This window comes from Octodon degus, unplaced genomic scaffold, assembly GCF_000260255.1.
Source record: "Octodon degus isolate 3935 unplaced genomic scaffold, OctDeg1.0 scaffold00125, whole genome shotgun sequence".
Classification (NCBI taxonomy): Eukaryota; Metazoa; Chordata; class Mammalia; order Rodentia; family Octodontidae; genus Octodon; species Octodon degus.
In genome coordinates, this window is record NW_004524701.1 from 2881115 (window position 1) to 2899957 (window position 18843).

At 34.2% G+C, this 18843-nt stretch overlaps 1 protein-coding gene across 14 annotated transcripts in view; it reads left to right on the top strand.

The window, feature by feature from the left end:
• Pdlim5 (PDZ and LIM domain 5) overlaps nucleotides 1-18843 on the top strand; it is a 230076-nt gene that overhangs the window by 131027 nt on the left and 80206 nt on the right. For 2 of the 14 annotated variants that reach the window (XM_023700583.1, XM_023700584.1), the window contains 6 exons: nucleotides 1460-1502; nucleotides 3266-3684; nucleotides 9958-9972; nucleotides 12749-12766; nucleotides 13037-13209; nucleotides 13547-13583. In XM_023700583.1, coding sequence (XP_023556351.1) covers nucleotides 1460-1502; nucleotides 3266-3684; nucleotides 9958-9972; nucleotides 12749-12766; nucleotides 13037-13209; nucleotides 13547-13583 — 705 coding nt within the window. Of the gene's footprint in view, nucleotides 1-1459; nucleotides 1503-3265; nucleotides 3685-6463; nucleotides 6514-9957; nucleotides 9973-12748; nucleotides 12767-13036; nucleotides 13210-13546; nucleotides 13584-14092; nucleotides 15223-18843 lie in introns of those variants that run through there. The other 12 variants (XM_004640629.2, XM_004640631.2, XM_023700586.1 and 9 more) reach the window with 12 other exon arrangements.

The window sequence follows — 18843 nt, forward strand, 5'->3', positions numbered from 1 at the left end:
CAACTCTGCAGGGTATAACCTATATTGCAGTAACCAGATATTAGCATCTATTGTGGCCTTTCATTAGGTTAGTCAGTTTTCTTAGTGCCTGCCATAGCTAACCAAATTATCTGTTACTGGAAAATTCAGTTATGGTAAAACTGTTGATCAGATTTCATTACTAGATTATACTCGTAGACCCAACATCCTATGTCAGTGTCTTCTATTTGTGTTATCTTTGTAAAAAAGACAATCTCATGGTTTATAGAATGAAGTTAGTATCACTGACTCTTCCTGCTACATTCATGTGCCGTGGATTCTGCATTATCTTTAGGCTGGAGTGATATGAGAGGAGCTACGTTGCATCTTGCATATTGAAAATAACTTGTGCCTTCGTATTGAGCAATTAGTGTTTAAAGCATCAAAAGCTCTCCCAATTATTTTATTAGTATCTTATAATATGTAACAACAGGAAGCTTCAGCTCCCTTCTAAGCAATTAGTTGAACTTTGAAGTTCCCCATTTGAACTTTTTACTCTTATTATTGTCATGATTATATGGGCTAAAATGCTCCATACCAATTATTGTTACAGTGTAATACATGCTAATCAGAAGGCAGATAGTGCAAGAAGAAGCATATATTAAAAATTAATTTGAAATTACAAATAGTCAAGTTGTATGCATGTATTTTTGCTTTTCCTTCCTTATTCGCTCTCGTTCACATTCATTACAGATAACATGTTGTGAGGAACTTTGCTAATTCAAAGATACTAGTAGAACAATAGTCATACCTTTACTGAAAGTGTAGCCTAGTACAGAGGTGGTGATCCTATGGCACACATACCATAGCCAGCTGTTACCACTGAAGGCTCTAAAAGGTTTGCCGTCACTGGCCTAGAGTAAGAACTTACAGTTTTTAGCATATCAAATACATGAATATGCATACACACTTAATAATACAAATACAAAATACTCTCAGGCACTCAGTTCAACCAGAATATGCAAATTTTTATATAAGCTATACTTGTGTATAGTTTCTTCACAAAAATACCTAGTAACCATCAATGTGATTATAGATATTAGAAGAAAAGACAGAAGAAGCTAGTAGAGATTGAAAATTGGATTGTATGGTTGAGGAAACTCTGAAGGATCAGGAAGCGATGCTTATTGTACTTTGCCTTTTAAGGTAGAAAATAGCCTTAAAGATTAAAAAATGGATGCATTAAGAAGCATGATTGGTGTTTGTTTTTCTTCATTTGAGTTTATATGGAACCACGCACTGCTAATGAATAGGATATTGGATTTTGCAATGTTTTGTTTCTAATTTTGAAATAATTAGAAAATTTTGATGATGGTGAACATTCTGAACTATAATCAAACATAAATTCTGATTTAACATATTAAGGTATATAACATGAAAATTTCATAAAGACTGTCAGTTTCTAGAAATTTATAGTTTTCTTTTTTCTTTTTTCCCCCAGAGCATCTGCCACACCCAAGCCGGAGCCAATTTCTGTTCAAAAGGTGCGTTTCTAATCTGGTGTCACAAAATTACCATTTGCTTCTCTCTCCTGAGCCATCTGTAATTTCTCTTTCTCTCTCAGCCTATACCAGTATATTATTTAAAATCTCAGCACGTTTTTTCCTCTTATTTTCCATAAAAGATGAAGAACATAATAGAAATCAACCCTAATAGAATTACCATGTTTAGTTATATCTGTATTGGAAAATATTTCCACAACTATACATGATCACTAATTCATGTCCAGTTTTCTTCTTTTATATTTATTTCTAATTTTTCTACCTTTATTCATGTATTTAAAAATAATATGTAACTATTAACCTAAAGTGAATATGCAGTATGTCTTTAATAATAGCTAGGAATTATTTCATTACATTCTTAGATTAGACTGCTGGACATTGTACCTTTATTCTTGTATGTATCTTTTCTTGCATTTTTTATTGAGTGATTTAGTATATTGACATGTTTAACATTTTAAGTTTTTTTCCCCTCAGTTTTCTTATTTATGTAATGTTAATTTAGAGTATTAAAAAAAAAATTAAATGGACTTACCCTTGTAAGTTTTCTTTAATAGTTGACTTTTTTCTTTGATGGTAGAATGAATAGGGTTTTATTTTTATTTTTATGTTTTCTTGAATTTCAGGGAAGGTGCTACAGGGTGTCCAGGGTCTCACTACTAGATCAGACTGGTAGTGATCCGCCTGTTTATAGCCTCCAAAGAGCTGGGAGCATAGGCACATGCCACCACACCCAGTCTCAATTGCCATCTCAGTGTGCCCTGAGGGCGGGGCCAGCACAGCAGGCCTGGGGATTGAACCCCAGCCCCTGCGCCTGCTTGCAGGCCCTTCAATCCACTGAGTTATTTGGCAGCCCCTCTAGGGTTTTATTTTGAATATCATAATATAAAGCTTAATCTGATTATTTTAAATCATACTTTGTAAAAAGGATTTGTAAACACAATTCAGCACAGTTCTAGTAATTGTAAGAGAAAATACTCTTTCCAATTAATTTTTCTCCTGTGTCTGGCAATATGGAACTATCTAAGCATTTTTCACTCATGGAACTATTAAATATTTTTGTGAAAGGAATTTTATTCTGTCTCTCAATGATATCTTAAAACATTCATAGAGAATAGAAATGAGTTATAGGAGAAAGGATTGATTTGGTTTTGTTTATGTAATTTTTTTTTCTTTTCAGATTCTCAACTCTAGATAATTAGAATGTGCACATTTCAGAGTGAGATAAAAATTATCTTATTCTCCATGCTTTTTTTTTCAATTGAAGAATGTAATATGTTCTAGTGCTTTTATAAGAATCATATAATTGTACCATGGAGAAAAATTAAACATGTTTGAAAGATGAAATTATAATTGAGGTCCTGGATGCTTAAAAAGTTTTATTCAGCAATATTTTGTTTATACTCAGTGTTCACCTGCACTGAGTGCTGGTAAAACTGCAGTAAAACTGTGTGTGTTCCGAGGTAAAAGTTCTGGGGAAATATATCTAAATACTAATGATAGCCTGTAGGCTGTATGATGATATTTTGAAACTCCTTTTATTTTTATAAATAAAAATATGATTATACACAATTACGCATGTTGGGTCCAGTTAGCATGCATGTTATTCTATATCACCAGAAACATGACATTTGAGCTGCTAACTTGATTATGTTTGTCTTTAAAAGGCTGCTGTGTGCTGTTTTCAGTGGATATATTTTGCATGTATTTGGTGTGTTTTTGTGTATGTTTATTTTTATTTCACATAGGGAGAACCTAAAGAAGTAGTTAAACCTGTGCCCATTACTTCTCCTGCTGTGTCCAAAGTCACTTCCACCACCAACATGGCCTACAATAAGGCACCACGACCCTTTGGTTCTGTGTCTTCACCAAAAGTCACCTCCATCCCATCACCATCGTCTGCCTTCACCCCAGCCCATGCAACCACTTCATCACATGCCTCCCCTCCACCTGTGGCTGCTGTCACTTCTCCCCTGTCCTCTGCATCTGGACTGCATGTTAATGCCAGTCTTAGTGCTGACCAGTGTTCACCTGCACTGAGTGCTGGTAAAACTGCAGTTAATGTCCCACGGCAGCCCACAGTCACCAGCGTGTGTTCCGAGACTGCTCAGGAGCTAGCAGAGGGCCAGAGAAGAGGATCCCAGGGTGACAGTAAACAGCAAAATGGGTAGGTGACCAAGGGTGCTTTCTGTTCTTCTCAGAACTCTTCTTTCAGGTTATTTCCAGGAAACTCCTGTATATCCTCATTAATCAGTTGTTTTTTGCAGGAAGAAGTTATATTTGCTTTATTAGCATGTGGCCTTATATATGCATAGCACTTTCTCCAAAGCAGTGAAAATCTAATTATGCATTTTGATGTGTTATGAACCAATAGCATACTCAGTAACTCTTTTCCTTCAACTATTTGCAATATTGAGCAGCTGGCACTTATAATGCAAGGCAAATCTTGGATTTTTCTTCCTCAAAATTTCCATCCTTCTGTTGGCTTCTAGAAGTTTAAACAGTGTGATACACATTTCTTAATTTATACATGTCAACCTAAAGCAAAGGAAGAATTTAATGGTTTTTTTCCCTAAGTAGTCTAGAAAACAGTGTTTGACTTGTTTCTGGGTGAAAGATTAACTTAAAGCACATAACATTCTTTTTGGATAAACTTAGGCTAGGACTTACTCTTTAAAAACACCAATAGTAATGAAAACAACACATGTTTATAGCACCAGAAGCACTACAGAAATTTTATTTCCTTTTTGGTACTGGGGATCGAACTCAGGACCTTATGTTTGCCCAGCAGGCACTTGTGTTGCTGAGCTATACCCCAGGCCCTACAGAGTTTTCTAAAATGAATGGACATTTAATACATAATGTTGGCAGAAATTTTTGAAAATTCACTTTTTTTCATTTTGTAGGGTACACTTAAAAGCTCATTGAACTTCACAGGATTATACATTAATTTTCACAGTCTTCATTTATAGAAGCTCACTTTATTTCTTTTGAAATTCAGTGAAGATACATTAACAGGAAAAATCATTTACGTAAAATTGTTTTGATTTGATTTATTTAAATAAATTGTACCTTTAAAAAAAAAGAGAGAATTGCACATGTAATGATTTTCTTCAATGCCCATTCCCAAGAAAACGTAGTTAAAATAATTGTGTGGATGGCTCCTTTCTATGAGACATAATCCCTTCCGAATACCAATTCATGTGAAGAAGTGGCTGTGCTCTCTGTGGCACTGCTGTCATGGCAACTGTGAAGCTCTGTAAAAGAAGGAGGTGGGGCTTCAGGCTGCTGAGAGGGGGCACAGCTCTGCAAGAAGTGCTCCTGGGCTGAACGTGTGGCTTTATGGACAAGGGTGGCTTTTTAAAGTTTAGATGTGTATGCGGAGGAAAAATGGTGTGTCTCAAAGAATAGTATTCCTTCATGTGAGAAAGAGATACTAGTGTTGAGGTATATTTGGTTGTAATTTTTTTTGTTTACCTATTTTACGATAATAGATTTTAAAGTAATCAAAATAGATAACCTGAAAAAGGCTGCCTTCAAACACTAGCCTCACCCAAAGTGGAAACAGGAGTCTACCATATTTATTAAATTTCAGGCTCGGTAGAGGAAAAAATCCACTGAAGGTAGTCAGTATTTAACTAAAAACTTTTCTCCTAATACTTTTATGTAAGACACATTTTCTCAATGGAGAACTATATGGGGTAAAGTACTGGTTTTAAAATGGGTTTCACCATTATATTTTATAAGCAAAAATTTTGTGATTAAGCTTCAAATGATTTAAAGCTTATTATTTTCAAACTGCAGCTAGGTCCTGTTTTAGTTCCAGGGCCTTTCTGTAGCTTCTTAATCAGTCAGCAAGTGTTTATTAAGCTCATGCCTGATGTTCAGCACTGTGCATAATTTAGGAGCAAAGGGATTGTTACATGTTTTGCGTCAACAAACTAGTTACTGCTTTGCATTTGCAAAGAAGTCTTTAAAAATAGCTTGATTTCAGATGTTGTGCAGATGTTAGGACAATGAAAGCTTTACTACTCTGAAAACTGCATAGTGTCTGTGAAATTCTAAGACAAATTTGTAATGCCCTCTCACTACATTTAGATGATCAAAATCAAAATAAATCCCACATACAACTAGTTGAGAAATTTGTCACCAGGAAGAAGAGGTGTTTTCTGATTTTGATGAATTTTCTGCTTCAGTTAGTGAACTGCTTCCTTATCAAACTTTACTGTTCTGTTTCCCACGATTTTATGTTGGCAAAAACAAAGGTCTTGAAAATTGAGAATTGTTGCTTTAATATTAGTTTTTATTTTAAAATAAACTTACTCTTGTTCAGAACAAGAGTAAGTTGAATGCTTGTGTTGTCTTTTTCCTCAAAGTACATAAAAGACTTCATATTTAATGGATTTAAAATGGGTAGTTTGCCAATTTAATTGCTATCTCACTTAAATTTGTGTAGAATTAATAAGACCCAAACAAGAACTTATTAAACATTACTAAGAAATAATTAGCTATTCTCATCTAATAGTATGAAATATAGAAGTTATATTCAGAGTTTCCGAAACCTTAGTACTGTATAAACTGTCTTATTATAAGGAATAAGACACCTTAAGACATTTAAATCTTTTTTCTACATGTACACATTATTTATCTTGACATGTTGTTTTCTATACTGTCCTTACTCTATGAAAAACAGAAGGAAACTTTATATTCCTGGCCAGAATGATACTTTACATCAAGTAGTTTAACTTGTTATCTTTTTTCCTTTCCTTACGTCTTTGCATTATAATGTGCCACTGCTTTCAAGAGGTAAGTCTTTTTAGTATCTGTATTTCAGTTGTTTTGGACTGCATTTCTTCTGACAGTTCCTATGTTGAAAAACCTGGTCATAGAAGATCTGAAAAATTAATGGTGTAGCAGTAATATATTAAATGCTTTTTTCTTTGCAGAAAATACACGTGACAAAGTTAGTATCCATATGACTGGAGAAAGAAATATGGTGATATATATTTGAGTAAACAGCATGAACACCCATGTTTTGCAAAATTAAGTCAATTTTGCAAATGATTTGTACTTTAGAATGAACACAATGAGTTTGTCTTGCATTGCTGTGTTGTGACTTGCTTTATAGTAATAATATTTAAGTTATATCATAAAATATGTGTGGGCCTTGCTGTGTAGTGGTTGAAAAGAAGCATTGCTTGGAGAATGTAATTTATGTTAATCATGGCTATTACAAAACAAAGATACAGACACAAGAAAGCATAAACATTTGTACCATTAGTAAATAGTATTGGTAAAACTGAGTTGATTTATAAATCAATGAGAAACCGTTATTTCCTTCAAGTTCTCTAAGAATCTTTTTTATTTTTCTGGAGTTTTAATTCAGTGTTGCTGGGAAGTTTACATTTATATATGTACAGTTGTGTATATGTGATAGAGAGTCCATGCACTTTGAAATTAGCTAAGAAAAATAATCACCAGCTTACTAAATGTTACAATTGGTGTACGCATTGAAAGTCACTATGGTATAGCTTTCTAATCGTACTTGTGTATATTGTTTATACATTGATATTAAGCTGACTGGTGATTGCAAGTTTTTTCATTTTTTATTTTATATTTTATTTATGATTGCTAGTTTTAAAACTAGATAAAAATAACATTACATAAAAATTTATTTTAGGGGCCAGGGAGATGGCTCAGTGGAATAAGTGCTTCCCTGGCAAGCGCAAAGGCCTGAGTTCAATCCCTGGTTCCGCAAGAAAAAAAAATTATTTTATTTTATTTTTTAATAGATTTACTTGGGGGGGGGGAAGAAAGCTCCTGTCCAAGAGAAGGACAGGAGGGGGCCACGAGCAGGTTGTCCCCCACATTCCATAAAACTTTAAAAGAATCTCATTAAGTTATTATTTAGAACATGTTGTGAAATAGATTTGCCATCACAATATAGAGTTGGAAATATAGAATATCTATGTTGGGATACATCCAAAAGAATTAACTGTTGAATTACTAAAATAATCTCCCTCTGACTGGCAGTGATCTCACTGATTATTTAGTTTATATTACATAGATAGATAGACTACAGACCAATGTATTAATAAAATATCCTCAAACCTTGATTTATAAGATAACTTATTATACATCAGAACTCTGATCTATTAGTAGGTTGCAGTGTTACAATTTAATTTGGAAAAAGGTCAAAATGGGACTTGAAGAAATAACATTAATGCATTTTGTTAAATATTTTTAAACACGTTTCAGATTCATTAAGGTATTAGGTGTTAGTATGTGTTATGCTGGTATTAGCTATTGTTATGTATTGTGCTGTGTTTATAAATATATTGTTTGTTCTAATTCTCATTTAATCTTTTCTTTTCTTTTTTTTTTTTTTTTTGCGGAACCGGGGATTGAACTCAGGTCCTTGCGCCTGCCAGGGAAGCGCTTACTCCACTGAGCCATCTCCCCCAGCCCTCATTTAATCTTGATACTGAGAGATTATATAAATTTCTCAAATCATGCATCTTTGTAATTATAAAGCTTAGATTTGAACCTAGGTCATTGATATCAAATTTTGATGTGCATTGCCCTATATAATCTACATATTTCATCTACTTTGACTTAGCCTTTGTTTTTAGTGATTAAAGTTTAGTAGAGACTTTGAGTGGCTAATATGCACAAACTGCAGTTGTCTCAGGAAGCACTGTTTTTGAGTAGTCAGGAGCTGTAGCTCAACAACAAATCAGTGTTTGTATAGTTTTAAGAGTGCCTTCAAATATCTTCAATATAAGCTCTTACAGAAGACTGAAGCAAAACACAAAACAAACAAAAAGGAAAAAAACAGTAAATGAACAAAAATCTGAAGAGAAAAATTGCAGTCCATTTTACCTTTGAGGAAAATGAAGCTTATACAGATTGCAGCTTGCTGAGGCAGCATAACAGGCAGATCACCTGCTGTCACATTGGTGTATTTGCCACTAATGAACATGATTGTTCATATGAGCACGTTTTCTGAAATACATAAAAATATTTGTTTGACATATTCAAATCGCCATCTTTGTGTGGAAACCGATCCACTTGATCCCCTTTTACCAAACTACATTTTTGCCCCAACTTTATATTAACCTAAAACATTTTCCTCCCACTTTGAAATGTTTAACTTATCAGGAGAGATTATTTTGCAACATTACGTCCCTGCTAGTTAAAAGTAACTAAGGTATAGGGAGACTGTTTTACATTGTGATTAGAGAAAAATAAATAGAAACTGTTGAGAACAGTTCCTGCCATTATTCTGTAAAACCTCTGTTGAGTTTATGAAACTGACTTTCACACATGCACATTGCAACACTCAGAGTTTTACCATTAGATCAGAAAGCAGTTTTCTCGCTGTCTATGATGAATTATTATTTATTCTGAATAAAGTTATTTATAGAATTTGGGAGCTCTATTGCATGTTTTTGCCAAACTATACTTTTTCACTATACATAACAGAAAACAAATACATTTGTTTTAAATAATTCTCTTATCAGGCCGTGTGAATGTATTTTAGTTTTTAAGTTCTTCAGGTATTAATAAAGTTCCTTTCCTATATAAAATCAGGTATACCTTTCTGCACAATAATTAAGCCATCTGTAAGGGCTGGGAGATGGCTCAGTAGTCTAGTGCAAGGGCCTTTGTTCAATCCCTGGTTCCGCCAAAAAAAAAAAAAAAAAAAAAAGTATGTCATCTGCAAGACAGAACCATGAAGGTTGCTGGGAATAGCTTATGAATGGTAGTAGTGAGAGACAAGTAGAGGCATGAAAATTGAGAGGTAGCCCATTATAATGATCCTCTGTTTCTATACATTTTCATCATGATCACTACATTTTAAGAAGAAAAAATTATATAACACTCTCATGTGATCACGATAATTTACATTAGAGAAATTATGTAATTTATATTACATATTTGTACTTTTATGTGAGACTAGAAATTTTTTGTTTTAAAAATGATTCTAAATTTATTCATTTCTGTATGGTACATCAAAATACATTATTCTCCACCTTTTGTTAGAAACATAATAAAAATTTGAACTAATTAAAATGAATTTTATAAAAACGTACTTTTTAGAAAACTGGTAGATACTTCCTTGGTATTTAATAACTTGTGACTTGAGCTAGCATTAATACATAAAATAGTTTTCAGGATAACAAACAGGTAAAACTACTCTCCTAATAATGTAACAAAACTATGACTAACATTTGTGTCTTTGTACTTGTCTGTGTTTATTTATAGGATTACTTTAAAGCATGGTGTTTGTGTAACATCTTCACTTAAATTTATTGCTGTGAATTTTGCTATTTCATTGTTTTCTTTTTTTCCTTCCTCATCTCTTATTTTCCATCATCCTGGAAACGTTAATGTCTTCTCTATCACATCTTTCTTGTGTATATTATTCCTTCTTCAGTAACCCTGGCACTGTGTAAGTACTTAACTAATGATTTGTTCTATAGTTTTCATCATTGATTTCTCTGTAACTATCCATCTTGCTTTCAACTTAGCACCACTGGCAAATGAGTATCATCTCATTATAAGAATTTTCAAAAAATGTTGAGGAGCATAAGAAACATTTTCATGCTAGAGAACTTCGTATGAGTCAGTGGGTGTGTTTGGAATGCCTACACTTCTGCAGTGGAAAAACTTAGTAAGCTAATTTCAAGGGGATAAGGAAGAATTAAGGATTTTGTACATTGGATTTAAAGCTGTAGTTTGGGCCTCCTTTTTTTAAAATTGTTTTTTTTTAATTTAGTATTCTTATTATCTTAACTTTTCCACTTTTGTGTTTTGATATACAAATCCTTTACTTGAAACTGGCACCAGTAAATAGTATATTACACTATTATGTTACACTATTAATATATTTAATACTTGAATATAGATTCTTTTCAAGTACTTACAGATGGTAAAGAGCTTTTTCTCTCATGCCAAAAAGATGTTTATAAAATAATCTCAGCCTACTGCTAGTTTTAAAATTTTTGTCTATTTTAAAAAGGGCTAGTGCAGTGCTGGCCCCACCCCTGGGGCACACTGAGACAGCAATTGAGACTGGGTGTGGTGGTACATGCCTGTAATCCCAGTGCTTGGGAGGCTGAAAACAGGAGGATCACTATGAGTCCAGTCTGTGTAGTGAGACCCTGTACTAAAATACATAAAATAAAGGAAGAAGGACAAGATTTAAGTATTAGTAAAGACCTTTTAAATAATATTATATACATTATAATGCCTTGTTATTTTGTGCATCTGTGTTATTTATTTATTTATTATTGGTAATGGGAATAGAACTCAGGATCTTGATGCTTACAGGTAGGCATTTATGCTGCTGTGCTGTATTCCTGCCTGACCTCTTGATTCAGTTTTTTATGTGCCAATAATCCGTAGTTTTGTAAGATGGCATTGCAGTTGTTTTTCTAGTCATCATAAAAGAATAAATTACAGGTTACAAACTGTGGAGAGCACTTCACATATATTATCTGTGTCATTTATTCTTGAGGACAACCTTTAATTTGCATTTCCATTGCTCAAATGGGAAATTGACGTTTGAAGAAATGATTTATATTGAATACACATTGAGTAGAAGATGTACTGTTGGAACATGTTTGACTTCAAGACCAGCGTTACTGACTTTAATTCTATCATGTTCTTCTTTGGGAAGAATCTTCCCAAAATTATGAGGCAGTTTTCATAACTTAAAATTATAAGTCATGTGTCATTCTGAAAGTGCTGTGATTTTTTTTTTTTTTTTTTTTTTTTTTTTTTAGGAGTGAACTAACATGTTCATGATGGGATTGTAATTTGTCTCTTTTGCTGCTGAGCAGTTCTGAACCACAGGCATGACTATCTCATCAAGTGCATTGGGTGGTACAGCCACCAGATGAGACAGTCTTGCTTGCATCACTGGTGATTCAAGTTAGTAGGGAATTATTAGGAGTTTTCAACAGTCGCATCAGACCACATTTGTAGCACCTTCTCTACTCAGATTTCATGCTGGTACTCTGCAAGTCACTTACTTTTTCTCTTCTGAAATTAAACTCATGGCTATTCTCCAACAGTTTGATTTGCCCTGATAAGGATAGAGAAAGGGAGAATATTTATTGTGTTCAGTAAATCTTATGGTTTTGAAATAACGTATATTGTGGATATTGATGCTTCATTAATAAAAATGTTTTAATTAAATGTTTTAAACTGTTAAAATACTTTCAGCAAACTCAAAGTTCTTGAATTCTGTAGTATACATATTTTTTTTGACATATGATTTGGCTTTCGGTCTTCAGAAGAACTCAGTTTTCGTGTGATATTCTTGCTTTGTACATGAAAAACCAGACTCGTGTAATTGACTTGTCTAAAATCAGACATCTAAAAAGTGGTATAGGGCTGGCCAAATAGCTCAGTGGATTACAGTGTCTGCAAGCAGGAGCAGGGGCCAGGGCTTTGGTCTCTGTTCTGCTGTGCCAGCCCTGTCCCTGGGGCACACTGAGAAAGAAATTGAGACTGGGCGTGGTGGCGTGCACCTTTAATCCCAGCTCTTGGGAGGTTGTAAACAGGTGGATCACTACAAGTCCAAACTAGTAGTGAGACATGGAACACCTGTAACCCCCTCCTTAAAATACAAAAAAAAAAAAAAAAAAAAAGTGATAAGAGCCAAGATTTCATCCATACTCTTCTGATAAACGTATCAATGTTTTCTAATATCCTACAGATCATCACTCTGCTGATTCTTTATAGTGTCTCTGCTTTGGGCAAGGATATCCATACATATGAACAAGAAGCTGTAGAAAATAAGAATTATGACTTTTCTCAGAATTGTGTTTGGGCGGCCAGGGAGATAGCTCAGTAGAATAAGTGCTTGCCTGGCAAGCACAAGGGCCTGAGTTCAATCCTTGGTTCCGCCAAAAAAAAAAAAAAAATTGTGTTTGGAGTTGCCAGTTTAGTCTGTAAGCAAATCATTTTTGATTCCTAGGTCTAGAAAACATTATAGTGGCTTAATTTTGTGAAAGCCAGTATATACTGTTGATACAGTACTTAATTGTGGTTAAATCATAGTTCAAATCTTTGTTTTATGTTGGCATCTTGTATGATGGATACAAATAATTTCAAATGACTACTGTATATTTTTCATTTTTTAGTTTTTTTTTTCTTATTCTTTTCCTTCTCTTTTCTTCATGTTGGAAATCTTTCTGCTGCCTTCTGTCAATTAAAAGGAAATTTCCACCTAAACGGTAATTTTCCTATTGAATGCATTGTCATAATGTTAGTTTATATTAACATTGTATGTATTTTTTAACTAAATAAAAAAAAACCTTAATCTATTTTTGAAAGCGTTTTTTAAATAAAAATAAGCCTGAATATACATGCATATACAAGCTGTTTCCATGAATTTCTGTATTTGAGGCTTTTATATATAAAATACAAATAATTCACTAGAGGGTGTTTTATCCTTTTAACAAAATTTAAGAGTTTTTAATTCTTTTTTTTCTTCTTATCCCTAGTCCACCAAGAAAACACATTGTGGAGCGCAATACGGAGTTTTATCACATACCCACTCACAGTGATGCCAGCAAGAAGAGGCTGATGGAGGATACCGAAGACTGGCGTCCGAGGACTGGAACAACTCAGTCTCGCTCTTTCCGCATCCTTGCCCAGATCACTGGGACTGAACATCGTGAGTGAATTTCTAGGGATCCTAATGGGTGAATGTTCTGTGCTCACCTAGGAGCACCTAGTCATACTAGCAGTTATTGTGAAACAAGCCTAGGACAGTGCACTTTTAAGTTAGGCTGAGCACAACAACAACATAGACACTATAAATAAAATATCAGTCCAGGAGCATTATGTTGGGCAGGGGAAGAGTACTGACTGATATATAGCCAAACTGTGTTGCATGGAATTTTTCTTAGTAGCCCTATGAATCTTTGAACATTTGATGATAATTGATGCATGTAATTGCTAAAATGATTTTGAAGTTAAGTAAACTAATGTGGGGTATTATTATATTTCAGTGCAAGAATCTGAATCTGATAATACAAAGAAGGCAAAGTAAGTTTTAGATTTTGTAAACTGAATGTTTTTCCTTCATGAATGGTTCAGTTTGGTTTGTCAGATTTTCAAGTATAATGGTTGGGCATTTTGTCTCTGCAAATAGAAGCTAGGCATTTAACCATGGTGCTTTTAGTATGACTATTTATACAAGCTCAGATTCTTAAGTTAGGAAATATCTAGACTTTGTGTCTATTTTATCTTCCTTAGTACTGAAACAAGAAGTGGGCAGAGGGCCTGGGTGCTTTGCTAATAGTAAATCTCTCTGTGAATGAGCTGTATTGTCTTGCAGTCACTTTATTTGGGGCATAAAATGGATGTTGCCAGAGGACTCTAGATTAATTTCTGTATTTCTAAAACTATTCTAACATTTAAAATCTTTGCTATTTAACAAAACAACTACATGAAATAAAGCTTTTATAAGGCATGTTTTCTGCATGGTGGAGTTGGTATAGAAGCTTTTCTTTCTGTTTCTTATGACTCTTCTGTTACTCTTTTTATTTCCACAGGGAAAAGATACCCCTTCACGTCTTTAGTCCCAAATATACAAAATTACGTGACTGGCACCATGAAGTTTCAGCTCGTGCTCTTAACGTACAGTGATTTATGAGCCTTGCCCCCAAGCAGCCAGCACATATACCTTTTCATTCACTTTTTCTTTTTGAACTTCATAGCAAGATCTGTGTTCATTTGCTTTGTTGGAAAATAGAATCTTTTCTATTCTATACTTTTCTAACAATTTCCTATTGTGAAACTGAAGAAGATAAACATGTTTTGTGCTAGTTGGTAGCTCATAAATATAGTCAAAGGAAAAAATGAAAGGAGTGGATCTATTCAGTGGATTTATGTGTTTCCCTTGTTATTATGGTAATAACATTGGAAAAGGAGTTTTTTTTAAGTTGAATTTGTCTCGTCATTTAAAGCTAAGGTAGATAAACAAATAATATGTTTGTCTAACTTGGAAAATACATCCTTTGTGTCATTATGTTTCCCAAGATCATTTTTAAGTTCATTACTATGGATTGTTTAGAATTGATTACAAATTATTTCATGTAAGCAAATACAAGGAGATAAGACTAAAAATAAAAAATTTTCATAGTGAAATTCATTGTAGGTTTAGGTATCTTGTAAAGCAAGCTCTATTCAGGATGGCTATATGAAGAAGAGGAAGAGGCCAAGACAGGGCTGCTAAAGGAGAGAAGAGAACTCTGCTGTTTCCAGTGAGAAAATAAAAATATTTTTTGGTTTGGTTAGATTCAAAATTCTGTTTTCTACTAAAGGAACTATACAGAACTGTTGAATATTTTTATGGTATAGGGGAATTTCCTGATATTAACTAGCAAGATATGGAAAGATAGCTATGCTTAGTTTTAAAGTCAAAGGAAGATAACAAAATAAATTATAATATGAATGATTCTGAGATACTGAAGAAATATTTTACTTAGTGTTATAAAGTACGATGTGTTGCTGCTATGCCTAGGAAGCTGTTTTTTGGGCAATCTATGGAAGCTAAATATCTAACCAGAAATGCTTTATGCCTTGTAATATAATGTATTATATATTAGATCTAAGTTCAGTAATAAATGCAATTTGAAGTTTGGAAAAGTATTGTAATAAAGTTGCCTTTAACTTAGCTTTATACTTGTTCTGTTTCCTTGAGGCTGTTGACTGTGCTGTCTAGGACTTGCTACAGTACAACTTAGGTAAACTAATTACCTTGACTGTTCACTTGAACAACATTTTTAATTTGTTGGGGTTACAGAAATGTGTGCATGAATCACGGCAAAAGTCCATGTTTGCTTTTGTCTTCTCCTTAATTGTTACATTATTTAAGGTAACATCCTATGTTATAGTATGGAAGACCCAGGTAGACTGTGGTGCAGCATTAAAGTGTTCTTCGTGTGAAAATGATTACCAGAATTTCTTGCCTGTATTCAAAGATTCATTTTTATTTTTCCAGGTGTTCTACACTTTCATGTTACCATAGACTAGAACTGTCTGATAACTTGGAGAAACTAATATTAATTTCAGTTGCCAATTCATTGCTATTTAAAAATTGGCCTGCCAAATGCATTTAAAATTCTAGAACTTATCTAAAATGTACTATGCTTCATGATACATGAATGTCTTTCTTCTACTGCACCAGATCTTTGGATGCTAAGAGGTCTTGCCTCCTTGTGTTTTTCTGATCCTGATATCAATCAGGGTTATTAAAGTGTCTCTGGGCTCTGTAGGAAAATCTGCTTTCTTAGACCAGGATTTCCTAGGCGTTGTAATTCTTTCTTGTTCTCAAAAGATACTGTCTGAAAGAAAGTCAAATTAAAGTCACACAAAAATAGATGATGTGGCAAACATATTTTCCACCAAAAACAAAGTTTTTGAACTATGAGTTGAATGAACTAAAGTTTTAGGTAAATAAAAACATTTTTCTTATTACATACAAGAGAACCTGCATAGAACTTTGTATATTGAAATAAGTTCAGTTGAAAATAAGAGTTTGATACTTTTCATAATGAAAGTATTTAATGTGTTGTGGGAGGTGTGGACTTGCAATTATCCATATTTGAGTGCAAGGGTAACTGCAGCCAGGATCACAAAGGACTTTCCATTTGATGCTGCCAGAAGTTGAATTCCTGAGCTCAGTGAATCTTTGGGGACATCTTATACCTAGCTAAAAAGAGAGCCAAAAATTGTAAAAGCTTCATACAGAAATATTATTGGTAGATCTAGTAACTTAACTTATGGCTTATTTTTGTTTGTCTCTCTTACAGAGATGTTATCATAGGTTTATAATACGAATTTGAGAAGTTATCCTTAAGAAATTTTAACTTTTTTTGATAACATTTTACCAGTCTAAAGATAGAATGTGTTTCACACACAGTTAAATATATTTTTGCTACCTCAAAAAACATTATTTGTGCTAACAGGAACATACTATTTTGTGTATCATTATGCTGTTTAGGAAGGCTCAGATATAGAGATCTCTTATTACATATTTAGTAAGAGTTATATTAGGATATAGATTTGCAGCCCCTTCTATTTTTCAAAATTATCCGGAAAATAAATAAAAAATGGTTTTGCTCATACAAATAATTTTCAGTTACTGTGTTTATTTTATTTATTTATTTATTTATTTATTTATTTATTTGTATTTAGGATAAGGAGTATAGGATGTGCAGGGTCTCACTGCATAGATTGGACACCTAGTGATCCTCCTGTTTACAGCCTCCCAAGGGCTGGGATTAGAGGCGTGTGCAACCACACCCGCTTTCAGTGGCTGGCATGGCATACCTGGGCTTCCAGGGCCCAGGATTCCAAGGCCTGCATGGCATGTGGTGCCAGGGATTGAACCTGAGTCCTTGTGCTTGCTAGACAGGCAATTACTGTGTTTCTAATGTTTATTCAAAATCATATGAATCATAAATATCCACTCTTTGTCTATATTCATTCTTTAAAGTGAGTAGTTATGAAATACTTAAAGGCTAGGTGCTAATTCTATGTGTTAAGAGTATAGTAGTGGATAACAAATAGGTATATAAACAAGATGACCTGAGGTAGTTTTGTTACCAAGGTAATAAAGTAGGTTAATGTGAGAGAAATGTGGCTTATCAGGGCAGGATTAGTTTAGATTATGTGGACTTGTGAGGCGATGAGCAAAAGTCAGCTGTGCAATGGTGAGCGTGGTGCTGGAGCAGAGGAAGCAGGTGTGAGAGCGTGGCAAGCGCATGGCTCAGGAATGTGCTGATGGGTAGGAGCAGAAGCACATGGTTCTTGTGTGCCTTGTCATGTGTAGTGCAAAACTATCATATCTAACCACTTCCAAGTAAAATTAGAAAATAAAAAGCCAGAGAAGAAAGTGCATACCTTTCTAAAGAAAGTGCATACCTATTATGCCAGACTTGATTATGATCAATTCATTGTGGCTCAGACAAAGGAGGCATGAATATTATGGTGCTGGTAATATAGGTAGGGAACAAAAGCACAAACAGAAACACTGTAGAGCACATGTAATGTCATGTAAAAATGAAACTTGGATGTCTAAAAATGTTCTGTATAATGTACTACTTGTGATGAAATTTATCTCATTCAAGAAATTTTTTAACAAAGTAAATTAAATATTTCCGTCATCATTTTTTCGTGAGTTTCTGCTTGTTTAAAATGTGACATTAAATCTGTAGTAGACACTTTAGTATACTCCTAGCCATGAAGGAGCTGGCCTTAAACTCAGCGGTCCTCTCGCCTCAGCCTCCTGAGTGTTGGGATCAGGCATGGGCCACCATGCCTGGCCTAGAAGTTCTTCTTCATAAGCAGCCTCCATGCCAAATTCTGTCTTGGGGTCTGCTTTTTGGAGAGCCTAACCCATAACAGAATCATTTTATATCCTGATTTAGATCATGGTTACATAGGATCCCATTGTGGTAGTTTTATTCATCTCATCATTTTTCCTATCTTTGCTGTTTCCTGTCCCTTCTCCTTAAATCTTTAACCCAGACTATAATCATACAAATTAAGCAAAGATTGGTTGTGGTTACAGGAAAGTCAAAGATGCATTTATTTTTCTTTGCTTCAAATGAAAAATGTTTCTTTGCTAATCACATTTGAGGCCACCTTGAAGAAATAAGTAGGTGATGATAACTAGAAATGAAATATATTGAGAGCTGTATCTATGAGCTCCAAGATGAGAATGAGGACTGAGAAAATATAATGAACACTTTAAATAGAGCAGCAATCAAAATATTATAATTTGCATGTTATAATTTTCCATGTGCAGCTGTGTACATTCCAATATGTACTAGCTGTTTAATTTGTCACTTAATTTTATTTTAACACATCTGCTGTTTTCTTTACCTCCATAGAATATTTCCTCCTGAACTGGGCATAGTGGATGATTACCATTGTAGTCCCAGAACCCTGGAGGCTGAGGCAGGAGAATCAAAAATTTAAGCCCAGCCTGAATACCTGGTAATTCAGAGAACTCCTGTCTCAGTAAAAGTAAAAGGGTGGTTGGGATATAGCTCTCTGTGAAAGTCTTGAGTTCAATTCCAGGACTTAAAAAAAAAAAAAAATTCCTCAGTTTCCTGCTAGGAGAGATTCTGCTCCTCAGTGGCCTCTGGAAATGTGTCAGGTGATGATGGAGTTGTGGAAGTCAAGAGGGTACTTCTGCAGGCTGAGGGTACTGGATGTCTTAGAATTCCCAGAGTACATTCACCCAGTCCCAAAGGCCTGTGGTGTTACTGAGAGTGATGGGGCTGAATGCATA